Source organism: Cynara cardunculus, assembly GCF_001531365.2.
Source record: "Cynara cardunculus var. scolymus isolate 2C chromosome LG 11, CcrdV1, whole genome shotgun sequence".
In the NCBI taxonomy this organism is placed as follows: Eukaryota; Viridiplantae; Streptophyta; class Magnoliopsida; order Asterales; family Asteraceae; genus Cynara; species Cynara cardunculus.
The window spans coordinates 12,007,106-12,028,727 of NC_037538.1; the positions used below are offsets into that span (position 1 = coordinate 12,007,106).

A 21,622-nucleotide genomic window follows, 5' to 3' on the forward strand; every position below is an offset into this window, starting at 1 on the left:
TCTGGGCCAACTCAACCCGTAAATCGAGTTGAATGCGGGTTTAAACCCGCTGTCAGAAAAACACCGTCGTGAATAACGGCTGGAAAACAGACGACGGGTGATTTAACGGCAAAAATTGTTTTCTACTTTTCTTGATTTAGTTCCTAGATTTTCTTTATACCACTTTTTGGATCGTGTCTGCAAAAATTGTCGGGTTTAGTCCTTATCAATAGATTTTAATTTTTTTGATTATTTTTTATTTTTCAATTGACCAACTTATCAAAAAAAATTCACTGATATCAAACGGTATATATATATATATATATTTTCTGTTGGAAGGCTGAAAACAATAACAGATTGAATATTAAGGTTAATAAAAAAATGTTATTAGGTATTGTTTTTTTAGATGCGACGTGGCAGAAAACTTGTTACATCGGACCTTCTTAACCAATAGATATGCTGACTGGGTAGACTCGGTGCCTCGCCTCACAACAAACAAACGGTGATTCTTGGCCTCGCTCCACACATTTCTTCACATCTTATCTCTCAATCCTCCCAAAAAGAGTGATCATCAAAATGAATAATCAAGTTGATGATTCTTGCTATCAACTTCACCACCACCACCCAAGCCGAAAATGGCATCCAAATTATGCTTCACCGTAACCAATTCTCGCTTCTTCACTGCTCCTCTTCCAAGACCCTCTGTTTCTTTATCTGTTTCTTCTACATTATCTTCGTCGTCGAGGGTTCAGTCGAATAAACTCATTGGAAGAGATGTTTTGAGTCGACGCAGACTTGTAATTATCTCCCCAAGGGCCACCACTGATCAGCCAGGTTAGTTAGGGTTGGGTTTTTTTTTCTTTCCTTATTGCTAGAATTGATTAACGATGAATGATTGATGATGCGATGAACTATGAGATATGTGATTTTAAAGCACAATAACATCAAGCGTACAATCAACGGATTTCAAGAATGAATTGAAGAAACCACAGCTAAATCGATTTGGTAGCGATAAGTATGGGGGAATAAATTTACCCACTCGGATAATAGTTGGTTGAGGCATTTTGTCGAACAGATGGCGGTAAAAAAGAGAATTCTTGGTATATGGGTTTAAAAGTTGTAGATTTGGGTGGAGAAACTAGAAGAAATCTGGGTAAATAATAAAGAAAAACGATGAAACTAAAGGTTTCCATGTAGTAGGATGTTGTGTCAACCAAGAACACAATGAAGAGGCATTCGATACGAATACTGGAGAAACAATGATGAAATAACTCACCTATTGCTTTGATGTTGATAAACAATGAATGATTGATGATGAGATGAACTTGAGAAAATGGTTTCGGATAAGGTTCTTGTATTGGATTGAATCAAAGTTAGTTTACAAACGGATTATAAAAACTATATAAATAATCACTATCTATTAATCACAGAAAATACCCTTGAACTGTACAAGAATATATATACATTAAGGGCCTCTTGCAACTTAACACCTCTTACCCGGTAAGAGGATCTTACAAGGGTAAGAGATGAGTTGTTTACCCAAAAATACCTCTGATCGGGACTCATTGCTGACTGTATATCTGACTAGAGAAAGATTAGAACAATGCTGACTGCTATCAGCGATGCTTTTCTCCATATTTACCCCTCCATTTCCCATCTTCAAAACCATCCCTTTTGCTCAACCCATAATCTTATGCTGACTTTCTGATTGACAAATTCCGGTAACAACCACCTGAGTCAAATCTCTTACCATGATCAGGCCTCTTACCCCAGTCAGCACTTGCCCAAAAACTTTGGTAAACATCCCCTAACACTAATTGTGGCCTTTTATTTTAAGCATGCATGAACATAGATGTTGCACTGTCATGCCAAATTTGTGGAAATTCATTTGTGGTATTTATTTCAGGTCAAGTTAAAGATGATGTTGTTGACAGCAACATTATGCCTTATTGCAGCATTGAGAAACAACAGAAGAAGTCACTAGGAGAAATGGAACAAGACTTTCTTCAAGCATTACAAGTAGTTAACAATGTCCTTCTTTTCCATTTGTTTAGATGCTACAAATGTCTGCTTTTCTTTTCTACACAATCACATGCAATCATATGTAGGATACACACAAGGATGTCATGTTGTACACATTCACATGTGATTGTTAATATGGACAAAAGTGGTTATATGTATGATCACGTGTGATCATGTATAGGATTGTCAGTATACACACAACAACGATGCCGTATTATACACAATCACATGTGATCAGGCACCATCAGCATTTGATCATATACATGATCATAGTATTGTATATTGGAGAAATATATGGTTGTATGTATGATCATTCATGTATATATATATATATACATACACAACTATTCGTATGTATACACATGTGATTGTGAGAAATTTTTAGTTACGTGGGAATGAGAAGTTGCATCTAAGTGACGTGAGGATTTCTGTTACTGGTACAAATTCAATCAGGTTATGTTTGGTTTGCAGGAATGAAATGGATTTAGGGGGATTTGGAATTCAAATCCATTCCAATCCCATGTTTGGTTTGCAAGATTGCTCAAATTTGAAATCCTAGGATTTCTTTGAGATCCATCAAACATAGGATTTTGAAATCCCAAGGGGGAGGTTGGGATTTCATGGGATTTTGTAGGATTTGTATATAATAATGTTTAAAAATATGTTAAAAAAATTTGTTTTCTAATAATCAATTAATAAAAAGGTAATTTAATTATTTTTATAATTATTTTTATAATTATTTATTATTTGTTATTACAAATTATTCATTAGGAATGAAATTCAATTTCATTCCAAATCCTACAAACCAAACATACCAAAGATTCCAAACCCTTTCAATCCAAATGCTTCCAATTCCAAATCTTTTCACGAAATCCAAATCATTCGAAACCATTCAATAAACCAAACGCCCCCTCATTTCTTTCCACACTTCTACTTATTCTTTCCGTTCTATATTCACCATGTGTTGGTCTTTGCTCTTGCTACCTGTTTACTCACACTTTTGCACAAGTTGGGAGTCTTCACAGAAACAGCCTCTCAACTCTTTTGGGTAGAAGTTAGGACTGCTTACATCTCACCCCCAGACCCTACTTTCGAGTGGGATTTACCGGTTCGATTTGGTTCTGCATCTTCATTCACAAATAATTTAGTTTTCTTTATATTTGCTACTAATTATACTCTTTTCTTTTGCAGTCTTTCTATTATGAAGGAAAAGCTATCATGTCAAATGAGGAATTTGACAACCTCAAGGAAGAACTGATGTGGGAAGGAAGCAGCGTTGTAATGCTAAGTATGGATAACTTGTGGTTTCAACCTATTGATCTCTTCATGTGATCAGGTCTTCTGTCAACTTGCTAGCATGTGACGATTTTGATTTCTATATGTTGCAGGCTCTGATGAACAGAAGTTTTTAGAGGCAGCAATGGCATATGTATCTGGTAACCCAATAATGACTGATGCAGAGTATGACAAACTGAAGATGCAACTAAAGGTATGTGAAACAATGCCTTGATATGATAACCACATTTCAATCGGTTTACAATAAGATCTTGCATTCAAATAGAAACTGCCAAAATGTTACAAACCGTGATAACCAGCTTGTATGTGTTGTTTCATGGATGAAACAGCACAATGTGAACATGCAGTGTTCATCAAGTGTTCTTTCGTGGATGAGACGTCAAGGAATGTTTTGCATGCGAAAAAATACAAAAATACTTCTATACATGAAACAGACACACGAAAATCAAACTCATTGGATGGTTTTGGTTGATTTTCACGGGTTTGGTTTTCACACGTGTTGTTTCATCTACAAAACAATACATGAAACTAGTTTTCACAGTTTGTAACATTTAGCACATTTTTATTTGATTTGTGGCCTATATAAAGGGTCTATATGTGTGTGTGTGTGTGTGTGTGTCTTTTTCTCAGGTGCTTGTGTTAGAAAGTTGACACTACAGTCTATAAACGAAACCCAACATGTCCTACTCGAAAGTAGGGTCTGGGGTAACGATGTATGCAACCTTACCCCTATCTCAAAGGGTAAAGAGGTAGTTTCCATGGAGACCCCTTACTCTAGAGAGGTTTTTGCGAATAAGATTTTGACGACTCAGATAGCTTGTCACGAAAAGGATTTGACAATTTTATAGACCACTGTATTATACTGAATAATGCTACAAGTTCTATGTTTATTTATGCTTTAGCATCTATTGCTACAAACTTCAATTAACATTCTTTCAGAAAGATGGAAGTGACATAGTGGTTGAGGGTCCACGATGCAGTCTTCGTACAAGAAAGGTATTGCCTTTCTGATCCATCTGCAGATACTCTTGCTTCCTGAAAACACAATGTTATATTATAACCAAAGTTAATCTGTGGCAAGATTCATAGAAATCGTCCTCGTCAATAATGATTCCTGTTTAGAATTATATTTCGTCGTCATTCATGATTTTTGGTTGTAGGTTTACAGCGATCTCTCTGTTGATTATCTCAAGATGTTCCTCATAAATGTCCCTGCTGCTGTTGTTGCAGTTGGATTGTAAGCCTTATTTTTTTCACTAGGATTCGGGTTTATAGTTGATTAATTTAATTCTCTATGCTAATAGTTGTTATATTTGAATTTTTTTTCTTTTTGGTGAACATTTCCTTTGCAACTTAAACTCTTATTCCTTACTTATGTTTGTGTATGACAGATTCTTCTTCCTGGATGACATTACTGGGTTTGAGATCACATACCTTTTGGAGGCATGTGTTGTTACTTATATATTACCTTTCTTCTCCATATTTCATTTTATTTTATCTTATCATCTGTTGGAGGGCTGGGCGGTTCAAATAAGAAGGTTAAATATCGTGAAAATGTAAGAAAGGAAGGTTAAGGAAAGGTTCATATGTTAGTAATTAAAAAAAATCTATATGAAGATGCATATGTGAACCCATTGAATAATCTGTAACGTTGGTTCACATATGCATCTTCAAATAGATTTGTTTATTGATTCACATGTGAACCTTCTCTTCTTACCTTATCACAATATTTTAGCCTCTTTATTTGAACCATCCGGTATTCACTATTTGTATGGGTCATTTAGGGATATGACCTTAAATGAGTTTTTAGTTAAATTTATGACCTCCTGGCCTATATAAGAAAAAATAGGTTTATACTCATTAGAAGGTCATAGATTGAACTACAATCTCATTAAGGGTATATTCCTAAAAATCTCCTATTTGTATTGTTCTTTTTTCTGTTCTCCAAGAAAAGAAATCTTGGAAATAAATAGTGATTGTTAATGATAGCAGTTGCATGGTATTATTGTTCTCTTTTTCTTTGTGAAGTATTTATTTTTCAGTTCTGATAGCGTAAATTTTGTTCATATTTTTCAGCTCCCAGAGCCATTTAGTTTCATCTTCACCTGGTTCGCTGCTCTGCCCTTCATACTGTGGTTATCTTTCTCATTTACCAGTCTCATTGTGAAAGACTTTTTGATATTGAAGGTACGGTCTTTATCATCATTTCAGGTCTTATGAAGCCTAGCGAAGTTGTGCTGGTTGACCATGAGACTAGGGGCAATTTCGTAATTTTGCCTATGAATTAACTTACCATCTTCAACGACTAATACAAAGTTCACATTTTCAGGGGATTTGTCCAAACTGTGGTACAGAGAATAATTCATTCTTCGGAACCATATTGTCGATTTCCAGTGGGGGTACCACCAACAATGCGAAATGCACAAAGTAAGTTAATGACTTGTAACCCTAATCATCAATCTTGTTAAGTAATCCACATTTTAGGATGACAAATAGCATTGTGTTTTCAGCTGTCAAACTGTACTAGTGTTTGATCAAAATACTCGCTTGATAACGCTGCCAGAAGGAAGTGAAGCTTGACTGGAAGCAGGTATCCTCACAAACCATCCTCTATTTCCATAATCTTAAATCAACTTTAGATCAATAGAGCCGCTTACATTCTCTCAACAGAGCCCACTGCAACAAAATTGTTTTGTAGGATGTCAAATGTGTTTTTTAATTGGGAGCGACAAGTTCGGAAAAAACTTGGCTTTCTACGTAAAGCTCCCGTTTAGAAGCATATTGAATAAGTCACTTTCTATATCATTAAGCCACTACCAAGCACTCATGTATAGTTGGCCGAATAAGCTCCGAGTCCCATTAAGCTCATTAAGCTGCTAACAAACATGCCTTGAATGTCTTTATAAACTGCTTTATAGGACCTAGGTTTATAGTACCAAACAATTATGCATTGTGTAAAAGGTGTTATAATCAATCGATAGGACGTTTTTGGGCTTCCTAATACAACTTATTATAACTTGTTTAGGACATTTTAAAATAAAAAGTCCTATTAGTTTTTTATAAGAATATTCGAAAAGCATTTTATAAAAAGATGTGTTCATAGGACACTTCTTAAAATTGACCTATAAAATAGTTGATAACACATTATCTTTCAAAATTCTTCTAAAAAACTTGTTAGGATAGCCTAATACGTCCTAACATCCTATTATAACACATTTAAATAGGATACACAATTGTTTTTTTTTTATAAATTTTAATTCCTATAAAGTAGTCTATTATGAGATTTTGACATCCTATAAAGTCGATTTTGTTGTTGTAGCCGCTCTTCTCTTTGTGGTAGGATCCTTTCGGTGGTAGGAGAGTGGTCTACTTACATCTAACTCAAAACCCTACTTCCGAATGGGGCATACTAAGCGTGTTTGGTTTTATTTATACTGTATTAAAACATTTGACAAAAACTCTTAAAAACATTTTTTTATGCATGAAGTACTGTTTATTGATGCATATTACTTAAAATTCAATAGTACAAGTAAATTGTGCTTAAGTTCAACTTATAAATTTATATTTCGTTGAAAAATAAAAATATTATTGTTTTCTAAAACCACGTAAAACCGTATTATATCGACAGAGAAAGTGAATAAAATAAAAAATTAAAATCTAGATATATCTTGTTGCATTGCGCGAGTACCGTTCTAGTACTTCTAAATACATATGAAGTTAACCATTGCAATTTTTCAGGATGGATGTCATGAATGCAGGACGATCAATGACCGTATCAAATTGTTGCAAGACAAGATGCATATAGGCATATGCTGTTGTGAATGTTCGTAGGTTGTCTTTTACTTTTTCCAGATTATTGGAGGACGTATATATCTTTTATTAGACAAGGGTTCGATGAATGTGTGTTCGCAATCGACCATAGTCGTGTACATACAATATGGAAGTGCACACCATGTATCTCATATGTATATTCGAATTCGATACAAAGATAATATTAACAACATTAAACCTGCTCGTACCTTGTCAATTGCCTACATGGCACAAATCTCGTTTTGAGCAGCATGATGATCTAAGCTTGCTTATGTAACCTCAGGTGCATATCATGCATCGGCTGTTTATCAGCCGAGCACTTGGACCCTGGCCCACGCCATGTTGTATGGGGACGAGTCTGCCGCTTCAGCCATGGGTACGAATTGTCTAAGCATGTATTCTACCGTAGATGGCTGATACTAATCACATGCGACTTGAAAATAATAGTCAGAAACTGGTGACTAACGGGTATGGGACCAATACAGCAGCATTAGTTCGACGATCTTTAGCAATGGATATGCGGGTGGGCAGTGTTATCAGATTCGTTGTGTCCAATCTCCATGGTGTTCCCATGGTGTGGCCACGGTCACAGCGACAAACCTCTGCCCACCCAACTGATCCCAGGACTCTGAACAATGGTGGATGGTGTAATCCCCCAAGAACCCATTTGAACATGGCTAAGCCCGCCTTCATGCAAATCGCACGATGGAAGGCCAGTATGTCCCCGTCATGTACCGCAGGTAAACTTCTGTCTTTTCGATCAGATGCATTTGATAAGTTGTACCACTACAATGAAATGGGTTTTTTAGAGTGTCCCGTCCTTTGGCGACCTGATAGAGTACTTAATAGGATTTAAGTTTATAAAACGATAACTTTCAGTTATATACTAATGTTACAATAAGTTGTTTGGACGAGATTGACTGATCTAACAAGTTTTATCGAGGAAGTGGGACAATCTAATAGGATTATAGGTCACTTTTCAAAAATGTCATATAAAAAGGTCAATTAGATGATTCATTTCTTATGTCTTATTAGATTGTCCAACTTTGTCGATAAAACTTGTTAAATCACTTAATTTCCTCTAAATAACTGATTGTAACCTTATATATCACGTACAATTGTTGGTTATAAAATTAAAAGTCTCCTTAAACACTCTCTCAAGACGTTATAATGACTTCTACAATGTTTGCTTTGTTGCAGGGTACCTTAAAAGTGGGATGAAGTTTTCTTTGCAAGGAAATGGGTATTGGTTGTTGGTGACGAGTTAGTTCCGAAAAGCTAACTGCTAGCTGAAAATATAACTTATAAACTAAACATGTTTGAAAAAATTAATTGATAAATTTAAAAACAACAAAAAATGACATGTTTAAAAATTACTCAATTTTAACGTTGTCTATATTCTATTATAAATCATTTAGGTTTTATATCTTAAAAACTATTAATTCTTCAAGAATACAATTATTAAAGCATTATGTACAAATCAATAATGCATACAACATTTTTTAGTTTTTATAATATTCCTTTTTTACCATTTTTTGTAATCAATGAGGATGGAAGCATTATAAAAATTCGATGTTACCCTTTCCACATGAGTGGACGGAAACCCGCATATTTATTTCAATCAATTATTTTAAAAATTAAACAAATTATATCATGACACTCGTATTGATATATGTTCTTTTTCAAATTGTAACTCAATTTTAATATAAAATTCAATCAAGGATATATTTACGTTCAAGTATATTCATACAATATTCCATATGGGTGGACGGAAACCCGCATATTTATTTTAAAATAATATATTTACGTTCAAGTATATTCATGCAACTGGCATCGGAATATCCCTCTAAGATTCCTGGATGTGTAGGATATATCAACTCTATATCCCTGGTTCTTTTTAAGTAGCCCAGTATTCTGTTAATTGTTTTCCAGTGATTTGGCAGATTGTTAGTATATTGACTCAGTTTATTCACAACAAAAGCAATGTCCGGTCTAATACAATGCATTGCATACATCATGCATCATATTGCACTAGCATATTCTAGTTGAGCCACTGCGCTACCAATGTTCTTATCGAGTTTCACCAACACCAACTTGATTATTGCCAAAAAATCCATACCCTCTTTTCCCATCGATGACCATAACCACATACCCCTCTGTGTCCCTGTTGATGTCATGAACTAAACCAGAAAGACCTTTCCCCATGTTTCCTTGTCGATGTCACAAATTGAACTAAAAAACCCATCTTTATGTATCCCCTGATGTCACAAACATAAAAAATAGCACCCTCCCCTGCTTCTCTATCAATGTCGATAATATAACCAGAAAGCCCTCCCCATGTGTCCCCATCGATTTCACTAACTAGGATTCTGCAACGGGACTAAGGGTTTGTTACGATTCTGCAAATGAATGGATGAATGCTAATTACGATAAGGGTGGAAAAATTGTTAGAGGTTCGGTGTGTTTGGAGGAAGAAAGGAATATTTGATTTAAGTCTCGAGGTGTTTCAATTAAAAGACGAAAATTCTTTGTTATGGGTTTGAGGGTGTTTGGATGAGTTTTAATTTGTAAGTGGATTTTTTTAATTTTAATTGAAAATTAAGAAAATAGGTAAAATTACTAAAATATTCCTCGTTAAGTTAGAATTAATGGAAAAAATTAATTGTCGTTAGAAGGGGGACTAAAACTGTTGTGGAATGATAGACATGAGAGACCAAATCCGAGTTTTAAAAGTTTAGGGACGATATACATTGAAATTAACAAACTTTAGGCACCAAAAGTGAAGTTTACTCGGTCCCTATGATTATCGATTTCCGCGGCAAAATCCCTATCCGTTCACCGTTCCCGGGTAAATAACCGGCCGCTATCTATAGCCGTCGTTCATCTTCAGTCAACAAACTCCAACGAGATGAACAATCAATCTTCATCTCAGAATCAAAACCCCACAACCCCATCATCTAAAATCTCATCTCTAAACTATTACCACCCATCTCCATCACGCACCATCTACAGCGACCGCTTTATCCCTTCTCGATCCGCCTCCAATTTCGCTCTATTTGGTATATCTCCTCCGCCGACGTCCGACGGAGGCCATGGAGATGACACTTCTTCTTCTTCCTCCAACTACACTGCTCTTTTGAGAAACGCATTGTTTGGACCAGATCTGGGCTTTGTTCCTCCCAGTACGCCTGATAAGAAGAACTTTACGATCGCTACTACTACTCCGGTAAGCCGAAATATTTTCCGTTTCAAGAGTGAGACTAGGCAGTCTCTGCATTCGTTGTCTCCGTTTGGCGTTGATAATCAGTTGCCTGGGGTTAGTCATAGACCTGCTAAATCTCCAAGAATAGTTCCCAGGTCTCCTTATAAGGTTAGTTATCCAATCAATTACTCCAATTTTTTGCTAATTTGATGGCATTGGCTTCTAATCATTTGGGGGTTTTAGCACCAAAAGCTAAATTTCTGATTGATTTATTTGATTTCTTCTGTGGGTTTTGACCAGATTGGTTTTTTTCAGCACTGAAGGCTTAAGTGCCTAGGGTTATTGAATATCAACCATTTTTGAGGATTGGGTATGTACTTAATTTTTGTGATCTTTTTGTTTGATTTTAGGTTTTGGATGCACCAGCATTGCAAGATGATTTTTACCTTAATCTTGTAGACTGGTCTTCTCATAATGTCCTGGCTGTGGGATTGGGCAATTGTGTATATTTATTGAACGCCTTTAGCAGTAAGGTATAAGTTATAACTTGTACTAATGTAGTTTTTATGATTTCGACTTATTAGATCATGTGTTTCTTCTAAATATTTGTTCAAAAGTTGAAGTTTCATGACAATGCAGGTTACCCAGTTGTGTGATTTGGGTGTTGATGACACCGTCTGTTCGGTTGGGTGGGCTCACCAGGGAACGAGTCTTGCCGTTGGTACTAGCAATGGAAAAGTCCAGGTGATTATGATCGTTTGATTGTCTAGTTTATCTTTCTTTACTGTTTGTTGTTTATACAAATTGATTAATAAGCATTTAAAATTTTATGAAGGTTGATGAAAAGCATCATTCTGAATAAGATCTTATATCCATAATTTGCATAATTGTAAATGCATGCGACAATTAACGATTATGAAATGTTGGGGTTGGGTAAATCAGCTATTATAACAAATATTATTGGTCTAATATTTACATCACAAAATGGTTCAACTACCGCAGAGCCGATTATATGCTAAAAAGCCGACTTTGTCATTTCAGATATGGGATGTGTTTCATTGTAAGAGAGTAAGAACCATGGAAGGACACAGATCACGTGTTGGAGCCCTAGCTTGGAGTTCATCTATGTTATCTTCAGGAAGCCGGGATAAAAGTGTTCTTCAACGTGATCCTCGTGCACAACAAGATTTTGTTAGTAAGCTAAATGGTCATAAATCAGAGGTAAGCTACTTCTAAAACTTGGATGTCTTTTTCTTTTCATCACAAAAATGATCATTATTACATGCCATCTGCTGGCCTTAAACATCTTTGTCCGAATCATAGGTGTGTGGACTCAAGTGGTCTCATGATAACCGTGAACTAGCATCTGGCGGAAATGATAATAGGGTATGTAATCAGGTGTTTTTAATAAGTTTCCAAGCATCCTCTCCCCATCCTCGACCCCCTCCCCCCCCCCCCCCCTCTCCCAACCCAAAATCAAGGGAGGAGTGCTTCCTATCGCCAGCAAGAAGTGTTTATTTATTCTTTTTGTTTTTCTGCATGTCTCAGAAGCATAACAACTCAACTTCTGATAAGAACACATTTTAAAGTAAAAACTTCGTGATGAACACCTTTTGGTCCACTGATGCAGCTTTTTGTTTGGAACCAACATTCAACACAACCTGTTCTGAAGTACTGTGAGCACACGGCTGCTGTGAAAGCAATTGCGTGGTCCCCACATCTTTACGGACTTCTAGCTTCTGGCGGCGGCACAGCTGACCGTTGTATCCGTTTTTGGAACACAAGCACCAATTCTCACCTGAACTGTGTGGATACTGGTAGTCAGGTAATTAAATGCTCTGCACTTCTGAAACATATGTTCTCAAAAGATTGAAGCAAGATTCTTTCTTTTCTTTTCTTTTCCCCATTTATTTAACAAGAATTCAAGAAGAGGGTCTGTAATCTTTGTCAGGTATGTAATCTTGTTTGGTCAAAGAATGGCAACGAACTTGTGAGCACCCATGGATACTCTCAGAACCAAGTTATAGTATGGAGATACCCTTCTATGTCAAAGGTATGATCTTGTTTCCTGTTCTTAGTGTCAAGTAAGTTATTTCTCAACTCAATGTTGACAGATTATATTCTTTGTAAAAAGAAAGTTGCCAATTCTGTCATTTTTGTGAATTCTAATCCAAAATTGAAAGTTGGCAACTCTTATTGGGTATACATATAAATGTGAATTTTGAATGCAGCTGGCAACTCTTACTGGGCATACATATAGAGTTCTCTACCTTGCAATCTCACCTGATGGTCAGGTAATCTTAGTATAAGGCTGATTAATCACGTGTTTTCAGGCCGTTTCAGAAATAAAATCATGGGTTTTTATTCGAAGTTGTGTAAATTCGGTTGACGTGTTGTAATGATGGCAAATTTTAATTAACTGAACGATGGTTTTGCAGACGATTGTGACTGGAGCTGGGGATGAAACCCTTAGATTCTGGAATGCGTTTCCTTCTCCTAAATCGCAGGTAAAGCATACACTTGCCACTTTGGCTTTTGAGGTCAAAGAAACTTATTTTCATGCTATATATAGTAAATATTATTTAGAATATGAAATCTTGACACTAAATGTATAAATGGGTGCAGAATAGGGAGAGCAAGATTGGAGCATCATCATTTGGAAGGACACATATACGTTAATCAATTTTGATGAAAGAGAAGTTGTCTTCGTCGGTTATATCTTATAACTGACGAGACGATAAGGAGAGGTTTGAGAATCAGAGGCAAAAAAGGCTCATATTTTAAAGAGCTTTGTGATTCGATATAATCAAGCACCCTCATTCAGGCTTCATGGTCGATTTGGATTTTGTGTAAATAACTTTATCTAACCAGGAGCAGTGAATACGAGCGTTTAAATGCTCTTCTTATGATCTACAGCCTTCATGGAGGAAAAATCATAGTGTTTTCGGGGTGGCTGGATGCCAACCAACCCATCACTTTTGTTATTACACAAAAAAGTCCAAGCCTGAAGCCACAGACTTAGGGCTAGACCTGTCCTTTAAGCCCAATCACACAAGAAAACATAATTTAAGACTGGATTATCGTATGGCTCAATAAACTATGGCCTGACAAAGCCCGATCAGGCCCTCATCCAACTCTAGAGCCGGGTTTGGCTCAGGCCTGAAAAAGCACAAGCTTTTTCTAAATACTGGAAAACAGGCTCGGATTTGGACCAGGCTTTGTACATCTCCATGCATCAAAAGTTTTTCCATACAACCACAAGGGTGGTGTCTGATTGGTTTGAGTTTGGTTCCAAAGGTCAAAAGTATCTGGAGGTTTCAGGTTTAAATCCAATGAGGAATAAAATTTCTCTTGTGGCCATGGAGGTTCAAATGTGGTGACTCCGGGATATCTGCAAAGCAGATGGTTGCCTTGGAATTAGTCGGCTCGCGGGTTAAATATCCAGGTTAATAAAAAAAAAGTTTTTTCATACGGTTAAGATTTAAAAAATTACTGCTATTAACAGAAAGATAGCAGAATAAATCATTCTTTCAGAAGAAAGGACAAAGATGCCATATATATTAATTTATTTTATTAACAAAATAGATATGATTAATAATCGGGATATTTTAAAGGCACCCTCATTTTCTTAAATACATCTAATAAGACCCAATAATAATAGTTTTAAATAATTAATATTAATATATAATGTATAATTAAAGTTAGTTAATAATTTAATATTAGTAGTAACTAATTTTTATTTATTAATAGTTAATATTTACTTATAATTAATATTAATATAAGTTATAATCGAAAAAAGTGACAAAAAAGTTAAAAACTCTTCATAAGTTATTCCAACTAGTTTTTCAATAAACTAAATTTTAAGTTAACTTATTTCTATCCAAACATGTTTATAATATTTTTATTCTTATAATAATTGAAATAAAATTACAGAATTACATCAAAAAATTCAAACGAATAATATAATTATATAACTACACATTTTCAAGGGAATTAATACATTAAATGTCCTTATTATTTTTCTTTTTGTAATTTGTACAAACATTAGAATAAAATTAATTTTCAATAACTGTATCATATTGTTTTAAACAAAAAACTTTATCATATTTTATTCCTATAAATTGAATTCAAATATAACGACTAAAGAAATGATACAACTTGAACAGAGTTTAATATACCAAAACTCTCATCCTATTTTCTAAATAACAAATATTTGAAGTCTTATTTTTGAATTATTAAAATAATCCGATGTCATGTCATAGTTCTTTCTCTCAGGCAGTGTTCTTGATTAAATACATGATATTTATATATGATGAATATACAGGGATAAAAAAGTTTATGTATTAAATTCTTCTGTCTCAAGTATATCCACCAATCATATATATGAATACAAATCATTGGAGAGGGAATGCGTACTTACGTAAGATAAATCAATCAAACTCTAATGCATCTTAATTTTATTGGTTGGACAAGAATGAAACGTGTGATATGAGATTTTTATCCAATAAACGGATCCATATTTATGGATAATATAAAAGGAGACAATGAAATTTGGAGAGTATATGAAATAGGTCATTTAGATAATGTGAGCAATTGCTTCAAAGAACCTTAATTAGGAATGACACTACTATACTCGGTATCATTTTAGTTACATACGATTAATTGTTCTTTAGTTCATTCAGCTCTAATAATTCGTTATCAATATTTTGATCAACTCCAATGATGGTTGGAATCAAATGTATTTATCATTCAGCCAAGTTTTACTTTTGCAGCAAGGACAAAAGTGCCAAACATATCATCAAGTGATAGTTTGTAAAGGAAATTCATTGTACATTGATTCAAATATATTTAAACAAACATATATATATATATATATATATATATATATATATATATAAATGTTAGATAGAGGTGATATCTGAATCATGGCACCATACAATATTATTATATAACAGGGCGTATTTTCCAAGATCTGGAAAATATACATAAAGAAATTTACCACATGGCTTATTAAAATTATTGAGAGTATGTCTTGTTGAATCCTTCACCTACTTGGCATTGGCCAGATCTTCTGACCAATGAATCGTAGTGGATGGAAAGCAACAAGAGCACTCATCTCCACAAACATTTGGCATCTCATGAATTGACATGATAGGTGCAGGTTTAGCCAAGCACTGACCAGCTTCTTTAAGCGGACCCCAACATTCCACCCTGTTAAACTCTGGAATGTTAGAGTGAAAATATACCCAAACCAAAGCTTCTTGAAGCTCAGGATAGTTGCTCAACAAACTCCCATCTCCATGTTCAAATGCCTTCAGTACCTGTATGTATATATAATAGTAGTTGAACCTTATATAAGTATGCATTGATATATATATATATATATAGTTGTACATACTAAAAGCAAAAGGGTATGCATGTATATATATATAAATGGTTAGTACTTTATGCATGGATTGTTGTACGTACCAAGGGTAGTTCTTTGGTGAAAATAAAGAATCGGAGACGAGCAAATAAGTCGAGCAGGAAATGGCCTCCACTTATATGACAATGAACATGAAGAGACATCTCCTCTTTCACTTTTCTCCATTCTGCCACCACTTCATCCCTGTATAACTTGTTATACCAACCTTGCAACTGCAATTAAACCATTCAAATTACTCATTTGCCCCTTCACATTTATGATAATGGACTTTTTATACTTAATCAGTAAGCCGCTTTTTACAACCTTCAGATCATATGTTTAAGTCATCACTTTGTTACCACTTAAATAATTCGTTCATTACATTTTCTGTCATTATGTTTTAAATCTTGTTCTGGACTCGGTACTTGCATCATATGTCGTTATATTTTGTCCATTAAGTGAAAACTTGTGTATACATCTAATAACGTGTGTCTCATCTAATAAATTCTCATTTGTAATTAACTCGATTGGTGATGATTTTTTTAAATTGTCTGTTTGTTCAAAATCTACGATGTTTGTAAAACTTGATGATTTATCAAGCAAAATCAAAGAATGGGTGTGCTTTTTTCCATTACCACTTGTGTATATATGTAATAACACCTTAACGTCATAACCTTTTGTTTGTAATTTAGATCAGGATAATTATTTTATGTTGCTTAAGTTATAAGCGAAAAGTTATGACCTTACGAAGATACTACTACGTGTATAGGTACAGGAGTTGTAATTGAAAAAACATGATAACTTATCGATGAAATAGGTCAAGAGAAAACATTTTGATTTGAGTTATGAATGAAAAGTTATGAAGGACGCATGGATTCACAAAAGTTAACGACATTTGATGTAGCGACCGAATCCGGAAGAAAGCTAATAGAGGGAGCTTAATGATTAATGTGTGTGAATATGAAAATGGTAAAGGAATATATATAAAACAAAAAGTTGCACTGTTAAATGATTGTATATATATATACGTCCTTGTCATCTTTAAATAATGATTTTGAGTGTGGGGTATATATATACACAGAAATCGTTTGGTGTGACATATAAAAATCAAAAACCTGACCAAAATCCAATATTTAATTTCATCTGGGTTTAATTATATTCCGAAATTTGATTAAAAACAAGAACATCAAGTATTATTATACATAGTTTGATTTACCTGAGAATTGTTGATGTTTTGAGAGATGGCGAGAGTCAACTTAGAAGTAACATCGCTGTGTGTAAGGGTGTAGGTTCTTGGGAGATTCCCAGGATGCTTCGTCTCATCAACTCCCAGAAACACCACCTGCAACTTTGGAGCTTCAAAAATGGATGGCCCAAATAATCTTGCAACCTGAAACCGAATACCCATTTAATAAGAAACCCTAAAGATACTGAAACAATCATAATTAAACCAAATAGATTTAAGAATGATGTTTGATTAATTAATTACAGGTGAGTGAGTCTTCTTGAGCAGCTTTGTACTTCTTTTGCAGATGAACATGGAGCTTTCATGGTGATCAAGAAATGAAGATGATAATGAAGAAGAAGAAGAGGGGTTCAGTTTGGAGGGGAGGATCAGAGATGCCATTTGTTTCCAAACCTGCCCCTTACAACAAGTCTATATGATCTTTTCGAAGTTGTAGAATGGTGAGTTAATAGCACACACACAACACCAAGAACACACACACACAATGGAAAACAACAATTAATGAACGGGTTTGAAGTTGAATCTCGGAAGGCAAGGGTGGTAGCGTGTGGGCTTTAATGAATACAGATTGCTTGAAAGTCGAAATGAAGTTGGTGGTGACTGACTCTTGGTTGAAAACGTGTTGTTATAAATTGGGTGTGAGTTTGAATTATTGATTATATGAAATCTTGCATGACACCGATAACGAGGGGCACATGATATGATATGATATATTGATTGGTTTTAAACAACTTGGCCACAAAAAAATCTAGCTGAATTTCGCCACGTTTTTCTCTTACATTTTCTTTGGAAGAGTCGATACTAATAATTAAGGTGTATTGAAATGAGTGTTGCATTTTATTGTAGACAGATAACTAAAAATTAATACAATTTTCTCATAAAATAAGAAAAATATGTCGTGATATTAAAGTGTAACGTATATTTTGTACGTGAACGTGTTTATCAAGTGGTTTTATGGAATTCAAACGTGTCCTACCAAAAAACTGGATATTTTCGGGGGGAAATCCGCTAGAAAATTACTGGTGGATTACCGGCGGACACCAAAAAATTCCGCCGAGAATTTGCAGTTAAATATATTCCGGCAATATCTCCGGCGAATTTTACAAATTATTTTTTTACAAAATTATTAACTCTAATTACAATAATTTATCGGTGGATTTTCGATGGATTTTGATTAATTTTTTAAGATTAACCTCCTCCAATAATCCGTCAAAAAATAATTAAAATTTACTATTTTAAATTTCTGGCAGATACCGGTGGTTGCCAGTAATTTAAAATAATAAATTATTCAAGATTTATAAAAAAACGTAATGGTTTTCCGGGTGGTTCACTGGCTGAATTTTGATTGTTTTTTTTTCTTTTTTCATACTTTTGGTTTTATATATATGTAAAATATTACATACATTCTTAATGGATCATATTAGATTTTAGCAGTTCTATTAGGCTTTAATTAATGGATCGTATTGGGTTTTAATGGATGTTAGTTGTGCTTTACGGTTCTGTTGGGCTTTAATGGATCGTATTGGGCTTTAATAGATGTTAGTTGGGCTTTAATGGATCGTATTGGGCTTCAATAGATGTTAGTTGGGTTTTAACGGTTCTATTGGGCTTTAATTGATCGTATTGGGCTTTAATGAACCGTATTTGAATTTAATGGATCGTATTGGGCTTTAATGCATGTTAGTTGAGCTTTAATGAATGTTAATTGGACTTTAACGGTTCTATTGGGCTTTAATGGATTCATATTGGGCTTTAGTGGATGTTAGTTGGGCTTAACAGTTCTATTGGCTTTAACAGTTCTATTGGACTTTAATGGATCATATTGGCTTCAATGGGTCGTATTGGGCTTTAATGGATCGTATTTGGGCTTTAGTGGATGTTAATTGGGCTTTAACGGTTTTATTGGACTTTAATGGATTGTATTGGGCTTTAATAGATCATATTGGGCTTTAATGGTTCTATTGGGTTTTAATGGATCGTATTGGGATTCATTGGATCGTATCGGGCTTTAATAGATTTATTGGGATTTAGTGGATGTTAGTTGAGTTTTAATGGTTCTATTGGGCTTTAATGGTTCTATTGGGCTTTAATGGTTCTATTGGGATTTAATGAATCGTATTGTGCTTTAACGGTTCTATTAGGCTTTAATGGATCGTATTAGGCTTTAGTGGATGTTAGTTGGGTTTTAACTGTTCTATTGGGCTTTAACGGTTTTATTGTGCTTTAATAAATCGTATTGAACTTTAACAGTTCTATTGGACTTTAATGGATCGTATTGGGTTTTAACGATTCTATTAGTTTTTTTAACGGAGGAAAGTCGTGTTGGTTTGACTGTCACCTCAGTTTTCTGCCAATGAGACACTCGTTCAGGTGTGATAGGAACCAATTTCGTGTTGGACATGTCGAAAAAGCTAATCCACACCCTCTGCTAACTGGGAGCAAATATGGGCATAAGTTTATAGTCTTCCAACGATCTATGAAGGAGTCCCACGCAGATCAAGGTTATATAGGAAGCCTATAGGTTTTGGGGTAACATCCAATTGGGTAAAGAAGAGCTTTTTCTAGGAGCTGCCATATTGGCACACTTTATTGATCCAGAACAACCTAGATGTAATGCACATTGAAAAGAATGTGTTTGACCATCTCTTTCACACCATTATGGACACCCCAAAATCAAAAAACAACATAAAAGAAAGGAAAGACATTGAAGAATACTTCAATCGACCGAAGTTGCATGTAAGGGAGTAACGGAATAAAATCTTTAAACCAAAAGCTTCCAACACATTAAACAAAGAACAGGTGGGAAAGGTCTCTGAATGGTTGAAGAAGTATAAATTCTCATACGGTTATGCTTCTAACATAAGTGCATTAGTAAACGTCGAAGATGGTAGTTTCTATGGTTTCAAAAGTCATAATTGTCACGTGTTCATGCAAAGACTACTCCCTCTTTCTATAAAATGGATGGTATTGGCTCCAATATGGGATGTTATCACTAAGTTGTGCACATTCTTTCGTGCAATATGCTCGAAGGTGTTAGACATTGACGATTTGCTTCAATTGTAAACAAGTATAGTGGAAACTATTTGCAAGATGGAAAGAGTATTCCCACCGAGATTCTTTGATTCCATGGAACACCTTGTGGTACATTTGGCACATGAAGCAATAGTTGGAGGTCCGGTTCAATATCGATGGATGTATCTCTATGAGAGACGTCTAGGGTCGTTGAAAAGGACAATGAGAAACAGAGCAAGGGTAGAAGGGTCAATTGTAGAAGCATATTTGGTTAACTATCTACATATTGCTCGTTGTTTTTTAGAACAACGGTAGAGACACGGCTGAACCGTGAGCCTCGGAATTTTGCCCTCGATTGTTCATCTTCGAACCAATGGTTAAAGATATTTAAAACTCTGTGTCAATGATTATTTAATAAAGGCGAAACACATGTTAATCTATCGGATGAAGATATACATAAAGCTCACAGATACATTTTACTGAATTGTGAAGAAGTTTTTCCGTTCATAGATATCTTCAATACGGAGATTAAAAGTAGATAACTATATATTGATGAAGCGGGTCTCGACAAATGTAGAGGCGATCACTTTGTTGGATGATTTCATACCCACGTAAGCGTATACATATTAACTTTTATTCATCATTATTTATATGTACTTAATAAAATATTACAAATGACATGATTGTAGGTTATGTCTCGGTCGGACCCTGCTTCAGATCTTGTTAGGATTTTGGCATACAAACTGTTGCGTAAGGTTTGGAGATACCCATGGTTATTTGTAAACGGTTACAAGTTCTACTCGCTAGCTCACAGTAGAAATTGCACCACACATAATAGGATTTTGAAACAATTTAGTTTTTGTTTGGAACAATAAGTGCTACTTTAAATTGATCGGGATAATTGTTATTTAGTTTAATGTATGATATTTAGCGGCATTTCATTTTTTAGCTTTTTTTTTTAATATTTACAGATTTACAGGTTTTAAATATTTACTGGAAAAATATTTTAAAATTAATAATTTTATACATTTTCGGCGAATTACCGGCATATACATCCGCCGGAAATATTTATTTTATTCAAAGAATAAAAATAATTATTATGAAAATATAATCAATTTACCGGTGGATTTTCACCGGTAATTTAATTCAACTTAAAAAAAAGCTTAAATATTTTCTTAATTTAATCAAGCTTTTTTTAAATAAATCGGGAGAAATTTTCGGTGGTCGTATTCCGTCGGAAAATTAATCATCGGCAGCTCTATCCGCCGAAAATGTGGACCTGTTTGGTAGTGGTAGCTTTATAAACTTGTACATATCCAATTATAAGCTGTAACTTAAATTTTAGATAATTATATATTAATAAGCATTACCCAATATTTAGTATATAAGTTGTTTTTAAAAGCAATTATAAGTGTTTTGTAACATATATTATAAATAAATTGTAATAAAATCTAGATTTTAAATTTTAATAATTAACTAGCTGTGTACCCGCGCAATGCGGCGGGAGTCATGAATTTTAACGATTTTGAAGTTTCACTGGTTTTATAARACMAGATTTAACGATGATATAGGTTACACTTGATCTTTACATATTAATACAATTTGAATAAATAAGAGTTATGGTTCTAATTACAGACTATCGATGAAAAAA

At 34.5% G+C, this 21,622-nt stretch overlaps 4 protein-coding genes across 4 annotated transcripts; 3 read left to right on the forward strand and 1 right to left on the reverse strand.

Moving 5' to 3' along the window:
* The first annotated feature begins 533 nt into the window (after positions 1–533).
* Positions 534–7,322, forward strand: LOC112521112 (PGR5-like protein 1A, chloroplastic). The gene is made up of 11 exons (XM_025129793.1): positions 534–813; positions 1,886–1,998; positions 3,193–3,289; positions 3,390–3,490; positions 4,237–4,293; positions 4,458–4,534; positions 4,689–4,740; positions 5,374–5,484; positions 5,627–5,724; positions 5,808–5,887; positions 7,036–7,322. The coding sequence occupies exons 1-10, from the start codon at positions 615–617 to the stop codon at positions 5,875–5,877; spliced, it is 975 nt and encodes a 324-aa protein (XP_024985561.1). The 5' UTR covers positions 534–614; the 3' UTR covers positions 5,878–5,887; positions 7,036–7,322.
* A 194-nt stretch (positions 7,323–7,516) lies between these two features.
* On the forward strand, positions 7,517–8,375 carry LOC112521746 (expansin-A7-like). The gene is made up of 2 exons (XM_025130743.1): positions 7,517–7,847; positions 8,308–8,375. The coding sequence occupies exons 1-2, from the start codon at positions 7,517–7,519 to the stop codon at positions 8,373–8,375; spliced, it is 399 nt and encodes a 132-aa protein (XP_024986511.1).
* Positions 8,376–9,995: 1,620 nt separating this feature from the next.
* On the forward strand, positions 9,996–13,200 carry LOC112521621 (protein FIZZY-RELATED 2). The gene is made up of 10 exons (XM_025130589.1): positions 9,996–10,477; positions 10,720–10,842; positions 10,949–11,053; positions 11,351–11,530; positions 11,633–11,695; positions 11,940–12,134; positions 12,261–12,362; positions 12,541–12,603; positions 12,748–12,816; positions 12,935–13,200. Exons 1-10 carry the CDS (start codon positions 10,016–10,018, stop codon positions 12,986–12,988), a joined length of 1,416 nt encoding a protein of 471 aa, XP_024986357.1. The 5' UTR covers positions 9,996–10,015; the 3' UTR covers positions 12,989–13,200.
* Positions 13,201–15,222: 2,022 nt separating this feature from the next.
* Positions 15,223–17,659, reverse strand: LOC112521276 (protein STAY-GREEN 1, chloroplastic-like). Its single transcript, XM_025130035.1, has 4 exons — positions 17,203–17,659; positions 16,930–17,103; positions 15,779–15,946; positions 15,223–15,630 (listed from the first exon to the last, which is right to left on the reverse strand). The coding sequence occupies exons 1-4, from the start codon at positions 17,338–17,340 to the stop codon at positions 15,358–15,360; spliced, it is 753 nt and encodes a 250-aa protein (XP_024985803.1). The 5' UTR covers positions 17,341–17,659; the 3' UTR covers positions 15,223–15,357.
* Positions 17,660–21,622: the final 3,963 nt, after the last annotated feature.

Bases quoted from the DNA above. Each gene is read 5' to 3' on its own strand.
- LOC112521112 (XM_025129793.1), top strand. From the start codon at position 615: ATGGCATCCAAATTATGCTTCACCGTAACCAATTCTCGCTTCTTCACT. The intron at 3,290-3,389 runs GTATGGATAACT...TATATGTTGCAG, and splicing joins AAGCAGCGTTGTAATGCTAA to GCTCTGATGAACAGAAGTTT. The intron at 3,491-4,236 runs GTATGTGAAACA...ACATTCTTTCAG, and splicing joins AACTGAAGATGCAACTAAAG to AAAGATGGAAGTGACATAGT.
- LOC112521746 (XM_025130743.1), top strand. From the start codon at position 7,517: ATGGCTGATACTAATCACATGCGACTTGAAAATAATAGTCAGAAACTG. The intron at 7,848-8,307 runs GTAAACTTCTGT...GCTTTGTTGCAG, and splicing joins GTCCCCGTCATGTACCGCAG to GGTACCTTAAAAGTGGGATG.
- LOC112521621 (XM_025130589.1), top strand. From the start codon at position 10,016: ATGAACAATCAATCTTCATCTCAGAATCAAAACCCCACAACCCCATCA. The intron at 10,478-10,719 runs GTTAGTTATCCA...GTTTGATTTTAG, and splicing joins TTCCCAGGTCTCCTTATAAG to GTTTTGGATGCACCAGCATT. The intron at 11,054-11,350 runs GTGATTATGATC...TTGTCATTTCAG, and splicing joins CTAGCAATGGAAAAGTCCAG to ATATGGGATGTGTTTCATTG.
- LOC112521276 (XM_025130035.1), bottom strand. From the start codon at position 17,340: ATGGCATCTCTGATCCTCCCCTCCAAACTGAACCCCTCTTCTTCTTCT. The intron at 17,104-17,202 runs GTAATTAATTAA...ATTCGGTTTCAG, and splicing joins TCAAGAAGACTCACTCACCT to GTTGCAAGATTATTTGGGCC. The intron at 15,947-16,929 runs GTAAATCAAACT...GTTTAATTGCAG, and splicing joins AAAACATCAACAATTCTCAG to TTGCAAGGTTGGTATAACAA.